The 18424-nt window shown below is 49.4% G+C and overlaps 1 protein-coding gene across 1 annotated transcript; it reads left to right on the forward strand.

Moving 5' to 3' along the window:
• The first annotated feature begins 16247 nt into the window (after positions 1 to 16247).
• On the forward strand, positions 16248 to 17624 carry LOC109742386 (probable sarcosine oxidase). The gene is made up of 2 exons (XM_020301473.3): positions 16248 to 16806; positions 16936 to 17624. Exons 1-2 carry the CDS (start codon positions 16251 to 16253, stop codon positions 17622 to 17624), a joined length of 1245 nt encoding a protein of 414 aa, XP_020157062.3. The 5' UTR covers positions 16248 to 16250.
• Positions 17625 to 18424: the final 800 nt, after the last annotated feature.

The following is an 18424-nucleotide window of genomic DNA, read 5'->3' on the forward strand; positions in this document are numbered from 1 at the left end:
GCATCTGCTCGGGCCGTCGGCCAATAGAAACCTGTATGGAAGGCCTTGCTTACAAGGGCCCGAGCCGCGGCGTGGTGACCACCGAGACCGGCATGAATTTCAGCCAATAGCTGCCGCCCCTCTTCCTCGGAGATACATCTTTGGAGTACTCCGGTAGCGCTTTTCTTGTAGAGTTCTCCGTCATGAACTTTGTAGGCTTTCGAGCGCCGGACAATGCGGCGAGCCTCATTCTAATCCTCAAGGAGTTCTCGCCTATTAAGGTAGGCCAAGAAGGGTTCGGTCCATGGGGCAATGACTGCCATGATAAGATGGGCTGACGGTGTTATTTCGGTGGCTGAGCCCCCGATGATATCGGCGTGTTCAGAATCTGAGGTTATGGTCGGGTACGGACTGGTGTTGCCGCTCTCCCCTTGCCACAGCACGGATGACTTGAAAATCCTTTCCAGAAAGATGTTAGGTGGGACGGGGTCGCGCTTGGCACCCATGCGAGCAAGGACATCCGCCGCTTGATTACTTTCTCGAGCCGCATGATGAAACTCGAGCCCCTCGAACCGAGCCGACATTTTGAGAACGGCGTTACGATAAGCCGCCATCTTCGGATCTTTTGCATCGAAATATCCATTTATTTGAGATATTGCGAGGTTTGAATCCCCGCACACTTCCAGGTGTTGTATGCCCATGGAGACAGCCATCCGAAGACCATGCAACAAGGCCTCGTATTCGGCTGCATTGTTGGAGTCTGTGTATAATATTTGGAGTACATATTGAACTGTATCACCAGTGGGGGACGTTAGGACAACGCCCGCTCCTAAGCCCGCCAGCATTTTGGAGCCGTCGAAGTGCATGACCCAGTTGGAATATGTACCGTACACTTTAGGGAGTTCGGCCTCTGTCCATTCGGCGACGAAGTCGGCCAGGACTTGGGATTTAATGGCCCGACGCGGTCTGTATGTTATGTCAAACGGGAGGAGATCAATGGCCCACTTGGCAATCCGGCCCGTGGCATCGCGGTTGTTTATTATGTCATTGAGTGGTACTTCGGAGGCCACCGTGATTGAGCACTCTTGAAAGTAGTGTCGTAGCTTCCAGGATGCCATGAAGACCGCGTATGCTATTTTTTGGTAATGAGGGTACCGGGATTTGCATGGTGTGAGGACAGTGGATACGTAGTATACCGGTTTCTGGAGCGGGAACTTGTGTCCGTCCTGCTCTCGCTCGCGACGAGCACGGCACTCACCACCTGGTGTGTTGCCGATATGTATAAGAACATGGGTTCGCCGACGTTCGGCGCGACCAGGATTTGGTTGCTTGCTAAAAGGGCCTTTATTTCTTCCAGATTTAGCTTGATGTCATATGTACGGAGGTTGTCGAATGTGAGACGTAGATTGTTTATCAATGACTCGACGTGCCTAGTTTTGATGACGACGTCATCCACATACGCTTCAACTGTCTTGCCGATCTGTTTCTCCAGGCATGTTTGAATCATGCGTTGGTAGGTGGCGCCAGCGTTTTGGAGCCCGAAAGGCATAATGTTGAAGCAGAAAGGCCCGTATGGGGTAATGAATGCCGTTGCGGCTTGATCGGACTCCTTCATCTTGATTTGATGGTATTCGGAGTATGCGTTGAGGAAACACAGTGAGCCGTGTCCTGCAGTTGCATCAATAATCTGATCGATGCGAGGGATGGGGAAGGGATCCTTAGGGCAGGCCTTGTTGAGGTCTTTGAAATTGACACATAGGCGCCAGGATTTATCCTTCTTTGGTACCATCACCAGGTTTGCTAGCCAGTCCGGGCGTTTTATTTCTCTGATGAATCCGGCCTCGAGTAACTTGGCTAGCTCCTCTCCCATAGCTTGTCGTTTGGGTTCGGAAAAACGCCGCGGTGTTTGCTTGACCGGTTTATATCCCTTTAATATATTGAGGCTGTGTTCGGCCAACCTGCGTGGGATTCCTGGCATATTAGAAGGGTGCCAGGCGAATATGTCCCAGTTCTCACGCAGGAACTCTCGTAGCGCGGCGTCGACCGTTGGGTTGAGTTGTGCCCCGATGGATGTTGTCTTCTTGGGGTCCGTTGGGTGGACTTGAAATTTGACTATTTCATCTGCTGGTTTAAAGTAGGTGGATTTGGGTCGCTTGTCCAGGATTACGTCATCCCTATCCATAGTGGAGCGCAGTGCGGTTAGCTCTTCGGCCGCGAGGGCTTCAGACAATGCCTCGAGGGCCAGGGATGCGGTTTTATTTTCGGCGCGGAGTGCTATGTCCGGATCACTGGCAAGAGTGATGATACCATTGGGCCCGGGCATTTTGAGCTTCATGTACCCGTAATGAGGTATAGCTTGGAAGCGTGTAAATGCATCTCGCCCCAATAGGGCGTGATATCCGCTGTTGAAAGGGGTGTTAGAAATATGCCCTAGAGGCAATAATAAATTGGTTATTATTATATTTCCTTGTTCATGATAATCGTTTATTATCCATGCTAAAATTGTATTGATAGGAAACTCAGACATGTGTGGATACATAGACAACACCATGTCCCTAGTAAGCCTCTAGTTGACTAGCTTGTTGATCAATAGATGGTTACGGTTTCCTGACCATGGACATTGGATGTCATTGATAACGGGATCACTTCATTAGGAGAATGATGTGATGGACAAGACCCAATCCTAAGCCTAGCACAAGATCGTGTAGTTCGTCTGCTAAAGCTTTTCTAATGTCAAGTATCATTTCCTTAGACCATGAGATTGTGCAACTCCCGGATACCGTAGGAATGCTTTGGGTGTACCAAACGTCACAACGTAACTGGGTGGCTATAAAGGTGCACTACAGGTATCTTCGAAAGTGTCTGTTGGGTTGGCACGAATCGAGACTGGGATTTGTCACTCCGTGTAAACGGAGAGGTATCTCTGGGCCCACTCGGTAGGACATCATCATAATGTGCACAATGTAACCAAGGAGTTGATCACGGGATGATGTGTTACGGAACGAGTAAAGAGACTTGCCGGTAACGAGATTGAACAAGGTATCGGGATGCCGACGATCGAATCTCGGGCAAGTACTATACCGGTAGACAAAGGGAATTGTATACGGGATTGATTGAATCCTTGACATCGTGGTTCATCCGATGAGATCATCGTGGAACATGTGGGAGCCAACATGGGTATCCAGATCCCGCTGTTGGTTATTGGCCGGAGATATGTCTCGGTCATGACTGCATGGTTCCCGAGCCCGTAGGGTCTACACACTTAAGGTTCGATGACGCTAGGGTTATAGGGAAAGTATGTACGCGGTTACCGAATGTTGTTCGGAGTCCCGGATGAGATCCCGGACGTCACGAGGAGTTCCGGAATGGTCCGGAGGTAAAGATTGATATATAGGAAGTGAGGATTTGGCCACCGGAAGTGTTCCGGGCATCACCGGTAATGTACCGGGACCACCGGAAGGGTCCGGGGGTCCACCGGGAGGGGCCACCAGCCCCAGAGGCTTGCGTGGGCCAATAGTGGGAAGGGACCAGCCCCTAGGTGGGCTGGGGCACCCCCCACCAAGCCCAAGGCGCCTCAAGAGGAGATGGGGGCAAACCCTAGGGCTGATGGGCCCTAAGGCCCACCCCAGGTGCGCCTCCCCCTCTCCCCCCTTTGGCCGCCACCCTAGATGGGTTCTGGGGCTGCCGCACCCCTTGGGGTGGGAACCCTAGAGGGGGCGCAGCCCCCTCCCCTCCCCCTATATATAGTTGAGGTCTAGGGGCTGCCCAATACACGAGTTATTCTCTCCCAGGCGCAGCCATACCTCTCTCCCTCCTCGTCTCTCATAGTGCTTGGCAAAGCCCTGCTGGAGTTCCGCGCTCCTCCACCACCACCACGCCGTCGTGCTGCTGCTGGACGGAGTCTTCCCCAACTTCTCCTTCTCCCCTTGCTGGATCAAGGCGTGGGAGACGTCACCGAGCTGCACCTGTGTTGAACGCGGAGGCGCCGTGGTTCGGCGCTTAGATCGGAATCAACCGCGATCTGAATCGCTACGAGTACGACTCCTTCATCCGCGTTCTTGCAACGCTTCCACTTAGCGATCTACAATGGTATGTAGATGCACTCCCCTTCCCCTCGGTGCTAGATTACTCCATAGATTGATCTTGGTGATGCGTAGAAAATTTTAAATTTCTGCTTCGATCCCCAACAGTGGCATCATGAGCTAGGTCTATGCGTAGTTTCTATGCACGAGTAGAACACAAAGTAGTTGCGGGCGTCGATTTTGTCAATTTACTTGCCGTTACTAGTCTTATCTTGATTCGGCGGCATCGTGGGATGAAGCGGCCCGGACCGACCTTACACGTACACTTACGTGAGACAGGTTCCACCGACTGACATGCACTAGTTGCATAAGGTGGCTAGCGGGTGTCTGTCTCTCCCACTTTAGTCGGATCGGATTCAATGAAAAGGGTCCTTATGAAGGGTAAATAGAAATTGGCATATCACGTTGTGGTTTTGGCGTAGGTAAAAAACGTTCTTGCTAAGAAACCTATAGCAGCCACGTAAAAATTTGCAACAACAATTAGAGGGCGTCTAACTTGTTTTTGCAGCATATGTCGTGTGATGTGATATGGCCAAAAGGATGTGATGAATGATATATGTGATGTATGAGATTGATCATGTTCTTGTAATAGGAATCACGACTTGCATGTCGATGAGTATGACAACCGGCAGGAGCCATAGGAGTTGTCTTAATTTATTTATGACCTGCGTGTCAACATAAACGTCATGTAATTACTTTACTTTATTGCTAAACCGTTAGCCATAGTAGTAGAAGTAATAGATGACGAGACAACTTCATGAAGACACGATGATGGAGATCATGGTGTCATGCCGGTGACGATGATGATCATGGCGCCCCGAAGATGGAGATCAAAAAGGAGCAAAATGATATTGGCCATATCATGTCACTATTAGATTGCATGTGATGTTTATCATGTTTTACATCTTATTTGCTTAGAACGACGGTAGCTTAAATAAGATGATCCCTCACTAAAATTTCAAGAAAAGTGTTCTCCCTAACTGTGCACCGTTGCGAAGGTTCGTTGTTTCGAAGCACCACGTGATGATCGGGTGTGATAGATTCTAACGTTCGAATACAACGGGTTTTGACGAGCCTAGCATGTACAGACATAGCCTCGGAACACATGCGAAACACTTTGGTTGACTTGACGAACCTAGCATGTACAGACATGGCCTCGGAACACGGAAGACCGAAAGGTCGAACATGAGTCGTATAGAAGATACGATCAACATGAAGATGTTCACCGATGATGACTAGTCCGTCTCACGTGATGATCGGACACGGCCTAGTCGATTCGGATCATGTATCACTTAGATGACTAGAGGGATGTCTATTTAAGTGGGAGTTCATTAAATAATTTGATTAGATGAACTTAATTATCATGAACATAGTCTAAATTGTCTTTGCAAATATGTTGTAGATCAATAGCTCGCGTTGTAGCTCCCTGTTTCAATACGTTCCTAGAGAAAGATTAAGTTGAAAGATATTGTAAGCATTGACGCGGACTAGGTCCGTTGCCTGAGGAGTGTCCTCACTGCTACACAGAAGGCTTATGTCTTTGATGCACCGCTCGGTGTGCCAACCCCTCCAGCGTCGTCTGTGGATGTTATGAACATCTAACAGATACGTCCTGATGACTACTTGATAGTTAAGTGCACCATACTTTACGGCTTAGAATCGGGATTCCAATGACGTTTTGAACGCCATAGAACATATGAGATGTTCCAAGAGCTGAAATTGGGATTTCAGGCTCATGCCCGTGTTGAGAGGTATGAGACCTCTGACAAGTTCCTTGCCTACAAGATGGAGGAGAATAGCTCAGCTAGTGAGCATGTGCTCAGAATGTCTGGGTGCTACAATCACTTGAATCAAGTGGGAGTTAAACTTCCAGATAAGATAGTGATTGATAGAGTTCTCTAGTCACTATCACTAAGCTACTAGATCTTCGTGATGAACTATGACATGCAAGGGATGGAGATGATCCCGGAGCTGTTCGCGGTGCTTAAGACCGCAAAAAGTAGAAATCAAGAAGGAGCATCAAGTGTTGATGGTTTAACAAGACCACTGGTTTCAAGAAGGGCAAGGGCTAGAAGGGAAACTTCATGAATGGTAAACCAGCTGCCGCTCCAATGAAGGAACCCAAGGTTGAACCCAAACCCGAGACTAAGTGCTTCTATTGTAAGGGGAACGGTCACTGGTAGCGGAACTACCCCAAATGCATGGTAGATAAGAAGGCTGGCAACTTCAACAAAGTATATACGTGTTATTAATGTGTACCTTACTAGTACTCCTGGTAGCACCTGGGTATTGGATACCGGTTCAGTTGCTATTATTGGTGACTTGAAGCAAAAGCTACGGACTAAACGGAGACTGGCTAAGGGCGAGGTGACGATGTGTGTTGGAAGTGTTTCCAAAGTTGATGAGATCACCATCGCACGCTCCATCTGCCTTCGGGATTAGTATTGGACCTAGATAAATGTTATCAGGTGTCTACGTTGAGCGTGAATATGATTAGATCATGTTCATTGCAATACGGTTATTCATTTAAGTTACAAAATAATGGTTATTCTGTTTACATGAATAATACCTTTCATGGTCATGCACCCTATGTGAATGGTTCATTGAATCTCGGTCGTGGTAATACACATGTTCACGCCAAAAAGATGTAGAGTTAATAATGATAGTACCACTTTCTTGTGACACTGCCGCTTAGGTCATTTTGGCATAAAATGCATGAAGAAACTCCATGCTGATGGATGTTTGGAGTCACTTGATTTTGAATCGCTTGACACATGCGAGCCATGCCTCATGGGCAGGATGACTAAGATCCCGTTTTCAGGTACAATGAAACGGGCAAGTGACTTGTTGGAAATCATACATGCTGATGTGCCTGATCCAATGAGAATTAAGACGTGTGGTGGATATCGTTATTTTCTCATCTTCATTGACGATTTGAGTAGATATGGGTATATTTACTTAATGAAGTACAAGTCTGAAACGTTTGAAAATTTCAAGCAATTTCAGAGTGAAGTTAAGAACCATCATAACAAGAAGATCAAATTCCTACGATCTGATCAAGGGAGAATTTCTGAGTTATGATTTTGGCAATCACTTAAGACATTGTGGAATTGTTTCACAGTTGAAGCCACCTGGAACACCACAGCGAAATGGTGTGTCCGGACGTCGTAATCGAACCTTATGAGATATGGTGCGATCTATGATGTCTCTTAGCGATCTACCGCTATCATTTTGAGGTTATGCGTTAGAGACAGCTGCATTCACTTTAGATAGGGCACCATCTAAGTCCGTTGAGACGACGTCATATGAACATTGGTTTGGCAAGAAACCAAAGTTGTCGTTTCTTAAAGTTTGGGGCTGCGATGCTTAAGGCTTCAGCCGGAGAAGCTCGAACCCAAAGCGGACAAACACATCTTCATAGGATACCCAAAGGTGACAGTTGGGTATACCTTCTATCTTAGATCTGAGGGAAAATTGTTTGTCACAAGAACGGGTCCTTTCTCGAGAAGGAGTTTCTCTCGAAAGAATTGAGTGGGAGGAAGATGGAACTTGATGAGGTTATTGAACCTCTACTTCAACCGGAAAGTAGTGCAACACAGAAAGATGTTTCTGTGGCGCCTACGTCTGTTGAAGAGGAAGTTAGTGATAGTGATCATGAAGCTTCGGTTCAAGTTGCTATCGAACCTCATAGGTCGACAAGGATATGTACTACTCCTGAGTGGTACGGTAATCCTGTCTTAGATATCATGTTGTTAGACAACAATGAACCTACGAGCTATGGAGAAGCGATGGTGGGCCCGTATTCCGACAAATGGTTAGAAGCCATGAAATCCGAGATAGGATCCATGTATCAGAACAAAGTATGGACTTTGGTGGACTTGCCCGATGATCGGCAAGCCATTGAGATAAATGGATCTTTAAGAAGAAGACGGCGTGGACGGTGATGTTACCGTCTATGAAGCTCGACTTGTGGCAAAGAGTTTTTCACAAGTTCAAGGAGTTGACTACGATGAGATTTTCTCACCCGTAGCGATGCTTAAGTCCGTCGGATTCATGTTAGCATTAGCTGTATTTTTCGATTATGAAATCTGACAGATGGATGTCAAAACAAGTTTTCTTACCAGTTTTCGTAAGAAAAAGTTGTATGTGATACAATCAAAGGTTTTGTCAATCCTAAGGATGCTAAAAGGTATGCTGGCTCCAGCGATCCTTCTATGGATTAGAGCAAGCATCTCGGAGTTGGAATATATGCATTGATGGAGTGATCAAAGTTTTTAGGTTTATACAATGTTTGCTAGAAACTTGTATTTACAAGAAAGTGAGTGGGAGCACTACAACATTTCTGATAAGTATATGTGGATGACATATTGTTGATTCAAAATGATGTAGAATTTCTGGAAAGCATAAACGGTTGTTTGAAAAGTGATTTTCAAAGGAAGACCTGGATAAAGCTGCTTACATATTGGGCATCAAGATCTATAGAGATAGATCAAGACGCCCGATGATACTTTCAAAAGAACACACACCTTTGACATGATTTTGAAGGAGTTCAAAATAGATCAGTCAAAGAAGGAGTTCTTACCTGAGTTGTAAGGTGTGAAGTTGAGTAAGACTCAAAGCTTGATCACGGCAGAAGAAAGAGGAAGGATGAAGGTCGTCCCCTATGCTTTTGTCATAGGCTCTATACGGTATGCCTTGCTGAGTACCGCACCTGATTTGTGCCTTGCCACATGTCTGGCAAGAGGGTACAAAGGTGATCCAGGAGTGGATCACTGGACAGTGGTCAAAATTGTCCTTAGAGGAATAAGGAAATATTTCTCGGTTATGGAGGTGATAAAGAGTTCGACGTTAAGAGTTACGTCGATGCAAGCTTTAACACCTATCCGGATGACTATGAGTAGAAAAACCGGATATGTATAATGGAGCAACCATTTGGAATAGCTCCAAGTGGAACATGGTAGCAGCATCTACGATATGACATAAAGTTTTGCGAAGTACATGCGGATCTGATTGTTGCAGACCCGTTGACTATAACCTCTCTCACAAGCATAACATGATCAAACCCAGAACTCATTGAGTGTTAATCACATAGTGATGTGAACTAGATTATTGACTCTAGTAAACTCTTTGGATGTTAGTCACATGGTGATGTGACCTGTGAGTGTTAATCACATGGCGATGTGAACTAGATTATTGACTCTAGTACAAGTGGGAGACTGTTAGAAATATGCCCTAGAGGCAATAATAAATTGGTTATTATTATATTTCCTTGTTCATGATAATCGTTTATTATCCATGCTAAAATTGTATTGATAGGAAACTCAGATACATGTGTGGATACATAGACAACACCATGTCCCTAGTAAGGCTCTAGTTGACTAGCTCGTTGATCAATAGATGGTTATGGTTTCCTGACCATGGACATTGGATGTCGTTGATAACGGGATCACATCATTAGGAGAATGATGTGATGGACAAGACCCAATCCTAAGCCTAGCACAAGATCGTGTAGTTCGTCTGCTAAAGCTTTTCTAATGTCAAGTATCATTTCCTTAGACCATGAGATTGTGCAACTCCCGGATACCGTAGGAATGCTTTGGGTGTACCAAACGTCACAACGTAACTGGGTGGCTATAAAGGTGCACTATAGGTATCTCCGAAAGTGTATGTTGGGTTGGCACGAATCGAGACTGAGATTTGTCACTCCGTGTAAACGGAGAGGTATCTCTAGGCCCACTCGTTAGGACATCATCATAATGTGCACAATGTGACCAAGGAGTTGATCACGGGATGATGTGTTACGGAACGAGTAAAGAGACTTGCCGGTAACGAGATTGAACAAGGTATCGGGATACCAACGATCGAATCTCGGGCAAGTACTATACCGGTAGACAAAGGGATTTGTATACGGGATTGATTGAATCCTTGACATCGTGGTTCATCCGATGAGATCATCGTGGAACATGTGGGAGCCAACATGGGTATCCAGATCCCGCTGTTGGTTATTGGCCGGAGATATGTCTCGGTCATGACTGCATGGTTCCCGAGCCCGTAGGGTCTACACACTTAAGGTTCGATGACGCTAGGGTTATAGGGAAAGATGTCCGCGGTTACCGAATGTTGTTCGGAGTCCCGGGTGAGATCCCGGACGTCACGAGGAGTTCCGGAATGGTCCGGAGGTAAAGATTGATATATAGGAAGTGAGGATTTGGCCACCGGAAGTGTTCCGGGCATCACCGGTAATGTACCGGGACCACCGGAAGGGTCCGGGGGTCCACCGGGAGGGGCCACCAGCCCCAGAGGCTTGCGTGGGCCAATAGTGGGAAGGGACCAGCCCCTAGCTGGGCTGGGGCGCCCCCCACCAAGGCCCAAGGCGCCTCAAGAGAAGATGGGGGCAAACCCTAGGGCAGATGGGCCCTAAGGCCCACCCCAGGTGCGCCTCCCCCTCTCCCCCCTTTGGCCGCCACCCTGGATGGGTTCTGGGGCTGCCGCACCCCTTGGGGTGGGAACCCTAGAGGGGGCGCAGCCCCCTCCCCTCCCCCTATATATAGTTGAGGTCTAGGGGCTGCCCAATACATGAGTTATTCTCTCCCAGGCGCAGCCATACCTCTCTCCCTCCTCATCTCTCGTAGTGCTTGGCGAAGCTCTGCTGGAGTTCCGCGCTCCTCCACCACCACCACGCCGTCGTGCTGCTGCTGGACGGAGTCTTCCCCAACTTCTCCTTCTCCCCTTGCTGGATCAAGGCGTGGGAGACGTCACCGGGCTGCACGTGTGTTGAACGCGGAGGCGCCGTGGTTCGGCGCTTAGATCGGAATCAACCGCGATCTGAATCGCTACGAGTGCGACTCCTTCATCCGCGTTCTTGCAACGCTTCCGCTTAGCGATCTACAATGGTATGTAGATGCACTCCCCTTCCCCTCGGTGCTAGATTACTCCATAGATTGATCTTGGTGATGCGTAGAAAATTTTAAATTTCTATTACGATCCCCAACAAGGGGCCACCTGGAAGGTTATCTCTTTGGACCGATAATTCTCTGGCGTGCCGAATACCACGTCGAGCGTAATTTTTCCCGCGTATCGCGCCTCCCGACTGGGAATGATTCCCCGGAAGGTCGTGCTACTTTGCTTGATGCGGCTCCTGTCTATTTCCATTTTATTTAGCGTATCCTCATAGATGAGGTTTAATCCACTGCTGCCGTCCATGAGCACCTTGGTGAGCCGAAAACTGTCCCGATTGGATTGAGGACCAAGGCGGCTGGTGCCCGGACTGTTCGGAATTTTGGTTCGTCACTGGCATTGAAAGTTATGGCCGTGTCGTGTCAGCGGTTTATTGCTGCGACTTGGCAGACTTCGGCGAGGTCGCGGAAAGCCCTTTTACGCCGATTGTTTGAAGGGAAAGTCTCGAAGACTGTCAATACGCTGAGGTCGTCATCCTCCGGGGGGTGTTACTCTGGGGTATTTTTGGTGAGGATATCCTCGCCGCTCTTGGCCACTTGCCGGAGTATCCAACATGCTCTAAGGCTGTGGGTTGGTATTGTGTCCGGTGTTGTGTGTATTTTGCATGGCTTATCGAGCCATCCCTCCAGAACGGTTCCGCGCCCCGTGATGTGCTTAGATTTCTTTACTATTGGTTCTGGTGCGCCGCGAGGGTGCATCCTTTTTGCCCGGACGAAGGGTTGAGTGGAAACCGGTGGTTCCCAGAGAGCTGCCTGAGTTTTCCAAGCGCTTTCCATTGCGCAGTACTTCTGTACGATGGTTGCCAAGTCAGCGAAGTGTAATACGCGACGGCGATTGATGGCGTTGAGGAGTCCTATGTCCGTGCAATTATTGCAGAATGCTGAGATCGCGTCTTCATTGTGGCAATCTTTAATCTTGTCTTTGACAAGGAGGAATCTGGCCCAAAAGTGATGGACTGTTTCCTGAGACTGCTGCCGTATGTACATGAGATCGCGTATATCTGGGTGGGTGGGTGGCTTTAAATCTGAACCCTGACCCAATTTGGGATCCGGAGTTTGAAAAACTTCCAAACTTAATAGCTCGGGCTCCGGGATATCAAGTGATTTTTCAGGCCCGTCGTCCGATTCTAGATTCGGAGGGCTGGGTGTGTCTTTTCGAAGGCAGGTATCCGGCTCTTCGAGCTCGGAGATCCGAACATAGTTTGTCCTCAGTATAGAGGAAGAGTTGTCGTCTTGCTCCTCTACTACCGCTATCTGGTGGGTGATCGGTGGAGATTTAATCTCTCTCCGGTCGGGTTTAAGCCCAATCCGATCGTAGTCCGTAGCGACCCCCAAGGTGGCGATGCGATCTAGGAGCTTGTTCAAAGACGACAAATCCGCCGGATCCATCTGCTTGGAGTATTCGGAGTCAACACGGAGGGGATTTTCGATGACTCGAGAAGTCATCGTCGGCTTAACGGCCGAACGGGCGGTCATGGTGAAACCGCCCAGCCGGAGGGTTTGGCCTGGGGCCTGTGCTCCTCCGGAGGTGACACCGTCCTTGATAACAAGGCGAGCCATCAATCCTGTCTTTGACGTCACAGCGGAACTCTCAATGAAAGCACCAATGCCAGTGTCAAAACCGGCGAATCTCGGGTAGGGGGTCCTGAACTGTGCGTCTAGGGTTGATGGTAATAGGAGACGGGGGACACGATGTTTACCCAGGTTCGGGCCCTCTCTATGGAGGTAATACCCTACTTCCTGCTTGATTGATCTTGATGAATATGAGTATTACAAGAGTTGATCTACCTCGAGATCGTAATGGCTAAAACCCTAAAAGTCTAGCCTGTATAACTATGATTCTTCTTTTCTCTACGGACTAAGCCCTCCGTCTTATATAGACACCGGAGGGGACTAGGGTTATACAAAGTCGGTTACAGAGAAAGGAATCTTCATATCTGGACGCCGAGCTTGCCTTCCACGCCAAGGAGAGTCCCATCCGGATACGGGTGAGAGTCTTCGGTCTTGTATCTTCACAGCCCATCAGTCCGGCCCACGTCCAACAGGCCGGACGCCCGAGGACCCCTTAGTCTAGGACTCCCTCAGCGGCGGCGCGAGGGGGGAGGGGAGGTGGTTGGTGGGGGAAAGCGCGGGCTGAAATGTCCCCCCACCAACCGCTTCCGCTTATATGCAGGGCACCGCAGCCGCGAGGGGGAAACCCGCGTTTTCCCGGGATGGGGTCGGGATTTTGCCGCGCCCCTCAAAACTTTTTGCGGGCCGGGGCGGGATGCGGGGTCTAATCGGGCAGGTTTTTCGGTCCCGACCCGCATTTTGGCGGTTATTTTCCGGGTCGGGGCGGGATGCGGGGTCTGCCTTTTGAGCATATGCACGCTTTTTTGTGTACGAGGCAAACTTGCATAAAAAATAACCCGCAGCAGCAGGCCTTGGAACGGCCCAACTACAAAAAACAACCGGACTGCAAAATAGCGAAATCACTAAGTGAGGAGTACTCCTTGCAAGGATCACTCCCACCTCCCGAGGTTGTGACAAGTGGCGCGCTGCATGTGGCCACTTGTCGCAATCTGAGAGTTTTCCCTTTTTTCGTCGATTCGTTTATTCAAAACGTTTTATCTCTTAAACCGTGCATCCAAATCTCGAACCGTTTTCACCGTTGGATTCCTTTTATTGAGATCTTCAAAACTAAATCTCATGTTGATAGGTTTTGACGATCTTTTTTCACGAAAAAATCGGTAAAAAAACGGACGAAAAACCGAATCGGGAGCACTGTTTTTTTCCATTTCTGAAAGAGGCATAGCCGTGCCTCTCGCAAATCACAACCGTGCCTCTTGTGGAAGCAAAACCATGCCTCACGCGTAAGAAAAAAACAGAAAACACATTTTTTTCTGTTTCCAAGAGGCACGGCCATGCCTCTCGCGAAAGCACAACCGTGCCTCTCGCGGAAGCAAAATTGTGTCTCTCGCGGAAGAAGAAAAAAACAGAAAACACTGTTTTCCCGTTTTCGAGCGTGCCTCTCGAAAAAGCACAACCGTGTCTCTAGTGGAAGCAAAATCGTGCCTCTCACGGAAGAAAAAAAAGCAGAAAACGCGTTTTCCCCGTTTTTGAGAGGCACGGTGGTGCCTCTCGCGAAAGCAAAACCGTGCCTCTGGCGGAAGGAAAAAACCCAGAAAACGCGTTCTTTTTTCTGTATCCGAGAGGCATGGTTCTGCCTCTCGCAAAAGCAAAACCGTGCCTCTCACGAAAGTAAAACCGTGCCTCTCCCGGAAGAAAAAAACATGTTTTTTCACGTAATTTTCTTTGGCCCAAAAGCTAAGGAAGACCGGTGAAAGACCAAAAAGTCAAAAAAAGAAAGGAAAAAACCATTTAAGAAGCCGTAAAACGTGTGCGAAAAAAAATGGAAAGAGTGCACAGAGCGTGACACGTGGCGGCGGCTAAGAGCACGCCAAGTTACGCTAATCATTATGAGGCTCCTAAAGCAGCGCTCGTCAACTAGTTGCTCTCGCAAAATAGACTGAAAACAACTAGAGGTCTAGACATACCGCAAGAAAAAAACACAACTAGCTAGCATCACTCAAATACGTAATCCTATCCACAAGCACAAATCACAAAGCAACACGAAGGAACGGTAACGGATTTGACTCATACTAAGTTTATTTTCAGGTGCCTGATCGACCATAGCTAATATCTAATATGAAGTTGTACCTGGCAACGGGGACGAAACCCATCGGATTTTGCTTTGACTAAATCTATCTTCACGAGAAAATCGTAAACCCGTCCCCATTGCCATACCTATGCTCGGGGCTAGTTTTCCATGTCCTCTAAACCCGTTAGGTTTTCTAAACCCACGGGGAACCCATCCCCGCGAGCAGTCAATAAGAACACCGGCATTTCATGACGTTGAAGTTGGATGGAGGCTTGGGGGTCGGATTGGAAAGCCCTCTGCCTCCTCTTCCTTGAAGGCCACGGCCAGCTGCGCTTCCACCACCTTTGCATGGTTGCAGTAGATAGAGGAGGGAGACGGGAGGCTGCAGACGACATCGGCGGTGGCACCCTTTCTCCTGACTTGGGACGGGACACCACCATGGAGTTCGTCACCGGCGGCGGCGCCCTTTGTCCTTACAGAAGGACATGTGGAGGGGTGCATGAAGGGAGGCAGCTCGGTGGGGCAGAAGTGGAGGGAGGCGGCTCGCCGGCGCCGAAGGTGGTCGGGCGGTGCTGCGAGATGGGATCGAGCCCAGGCGGCGACGGAAGACTAGGTTTAGGTTTCGGATTGTGTGCGTTCCGTGTGTGGTGTGCGGTGCGGCTGTGCCCTGTGCGCGGAAGCTGAAGCAAACGAGCGAGGGGCGCTCATGTACTCGAGGGACCGGGGCGCTGGGCTGAAGTTGTTGGGCCGGTCGTCTACTCGTGTTAGTGTATTTAGATGGGCTTCAGGCTGGATCAGTAGATGGGTGTATTTTGACGGGTTTGCCGGGTTTCGGATCGGGTATCACTGAAATAGATTTGAACCCAGGTAACATGACGGCCGGTTTTATAGTGTATATCCATCAGTGATCCATGGGTTTAGAAAGACGTCCATTTTCATTTTTTTAATAAAATAAAAACCCGCAGGTATACAGGTTTCGGGCCCGTTGCCATCTTGAGCTGTACCTGGCCATAGCTAACAACGCGAAGTTTGTAAGGTTCCGCTGGCTTGGTTGTTTTCACCGAGCTTTGCTACACACATGGAAAGATTTCACGGACGTTTACAGGACGCGTTGATGTGGAAAGGTGTGATTGGAAAGAAGAGGTGAAGCGGGTCCCACCTCATGAAAATCGAGGGGAGATTAACAGTAAAATGGAAGGGGTCTGTTGTAGCCCCGTAAATTTTCGGTTTTCACCTGTTAATTCGCCACCCCACCTCAGCCTAGCCCGTAAAACTCCTGTAGATGTAGCATTGCTGAAATACAAAAATGCTAGACTTACGGAAAACTTTTACAAGAATTAACGGACAAACCTTCTCGCCTCACTAATCTCTCCCCCCTGATTTTCGGGGTGGGGCCCGCTTCATCTTAACAATCAATCAACACACCCCACCTCAGCCTAGCCCGTAAAACTCCTGTAAAACCCCTGTAGATGTAGCATTGCTGCTTTAAATAGGCGTATCTCCTGGTCGCTGTAACCCATCCGCCTCGCACATTCTCCGGTCTCCACTACCAGAGCACGCACGCAGTAAGCTAGTAACACAGGAACAGCAACCATGGCTGCGCCGCCGACCGAGCGCTCGTTCGACGTGATCGTGGTGGGCGCGGGCATAATGGGCAGCTGCGCGGCGCACGCGGCGGCGGCCTGGGGCGCGAGCGTGCTCCTGCTCGAGCGCTTCGACCTGCTGCACCAGCGCGGCTCGTCGCACGGCGAGTCCCGTACCACCCGCCCCATCTACACGCGGCCGCAGTACCCACCCATGGTCCGCCTCGCGCACCGCCTCTGGGACGATGCCCAGCGCGACGCCGGGTACGCCGTCCTCACGCCCACCCCGCACTTCAACCTGGGGCCACGGGACGATCCGGCCTTCCTAGCCGCCGTCGCCAACGGCAGCGCCATCGAGCTCGCGCCGTCGTCGGCGGATGCACCGGCGTGGGCGGAAGCTTTCAGGGTGCCACAGGGGTGGGCGGTGGCCAGAAGCGAGCTGGGCCTGGGCCTGGGCGGTGTGATAAAGGCGACCAAGGCGGTGGCCATGTTCCAGGCGCTCGCCGCCAAGATGGGGGCCGTTGTGAGGGACAGGGCGGAGGTGGTCGACGTCGCCAGGAAGCAAGGTGAGTGACAGACGCGAGCGAGGCCGTGTCACTCGCACATGCTCTTCGTTGCGTAAACATGCAGATCGTACGTACACGAAGTGAAAGTGAGACCCATCAAAGTAACCAAACTTGATATCTTTCGACCAGGAGAAGGAGGTACGATCGTGGTGAAGACATCAAGCGGCGAGGAGTTCCACGGCGGCAAGTGCATCATCACGGTGGGCGCGTGGGCGACCAAGTTGTTGAAGTCCGTCACCGGCACCGACCTGCCGGTGCAGTCGGTGCACACCCTCGTCTGCTACTGGAAGGTCAAGCCCGGGCGCGAGCACGAGCTGACTGCAGAGGCCGGATTCCCGACGTTCGGGAGCTACGGCGACCACGGCTTCTACGGCACGCCGTCGATGGAGTACCCTGGCCTGATCAAGATCTCCAAGAGCGGCGGGCCGCCGTGCGACCCAGACGGCAGGGACTGGGCCATCGGCACCGGCGCGGGGGGGATGGCGGAGCTCGTGGCGCGGTGGATCGACGAGGTGATGCCGGGTCACGTGGACACCACCGGCGGGCCGGTGCTCTGCCAGCCGTGCATGTGTTGCATGACGCCCGACCAGGACTTCGTGCTTGACTTCTTGAACGGGAAGGAGTTCGGGAGGGACGTGGTGGTCGGCGCAGGGTTCTCCGGTCACGGTTTCAAGATGGGCCCCGCCGTCGGGAAGATCCTCGCCGAGATGGCGTTGGACGGCGAGTCAGGGACGGCGGCAGAGGCCGGCGTGGAGCTCAGTCATTTCAGGATCGGACGGTTCGAGGGCAATCCGAAGGGGAACGCCAAGAGTTTCTGAGGTGAGATTGGCCGTCGTTTCACTGTGGCTGCGTGATGCCGATTGGTCTGTGCAGTGGTACTGCTGCACTGTGTGTAACTTTAATGTGTTATACGTATTTTTTTTCTTCCTAGAAGAAATATACTTCCTATTTATGTGAGCTTTCGGACAGTGAAGTGACAGTGTGTGCAACTCTTATGGTACTCCCTCAGTTTTTATTTTGTTGGCATATTAGCTTTAGTCAAAGTCAAGCTTTGTAAACTTTGACAAAGTTTTTAAATAAAAATATTAACATATACAATAACAAATTAATATCATTAGACTCATTATTGATTGTACTTTCACATCATATAAATTTAATATGGTAAATATTTATATTGTTTTCTATAAACTTGGTCAAACTTTATGAAGTTTGACTTCAGTCAAATCTAATACGTGGACTAAATAAAAACGGAGGGAGTACGTTGGATCTTGGCAACTCTTACGGTACGCACGATCTTGATGTAGATGGCATCTGCGATTCGCCAGCTGGTCCTATGGCTGTCTGTCCATTAGCTAGAAAGCCTAGGTGCATTACTTGTCACTGCTTTAACTAGATGACGCCCCGCGCATTGCTGCGGGATTTTGTCACGGACTTTAAAGTAACATTTGTGTAACAAAGAATAAAATAATTTGAATCAATAATTGGGTAGCGTTCACAAATAGGTAATTGTTCAAAACAATTGGTGGTATAAATATGCACCGCATGAAAAACTATTAGCAGGTTGTAGCATGAATCATATTCTTAGCATGAACTATTTGTTGTTGTTTGCAGATTTTTC

This window comes from Aegilops tauschii, chromosome 5, assembly GCF_002575655.3.
Source record: "Aegilops tauschii subsp. strangulata cultivar AL8/78 chromosome 5, Aet v6.0, whole genome shotgun sequence".
Taxonomy (NCBI): domain Eukaryota; kingdom Viridiplantae; phylum Streptophyta; class Magnoliopsida; order Poales; family Poaceae; genus Aegilops; species Aegilops tauschii.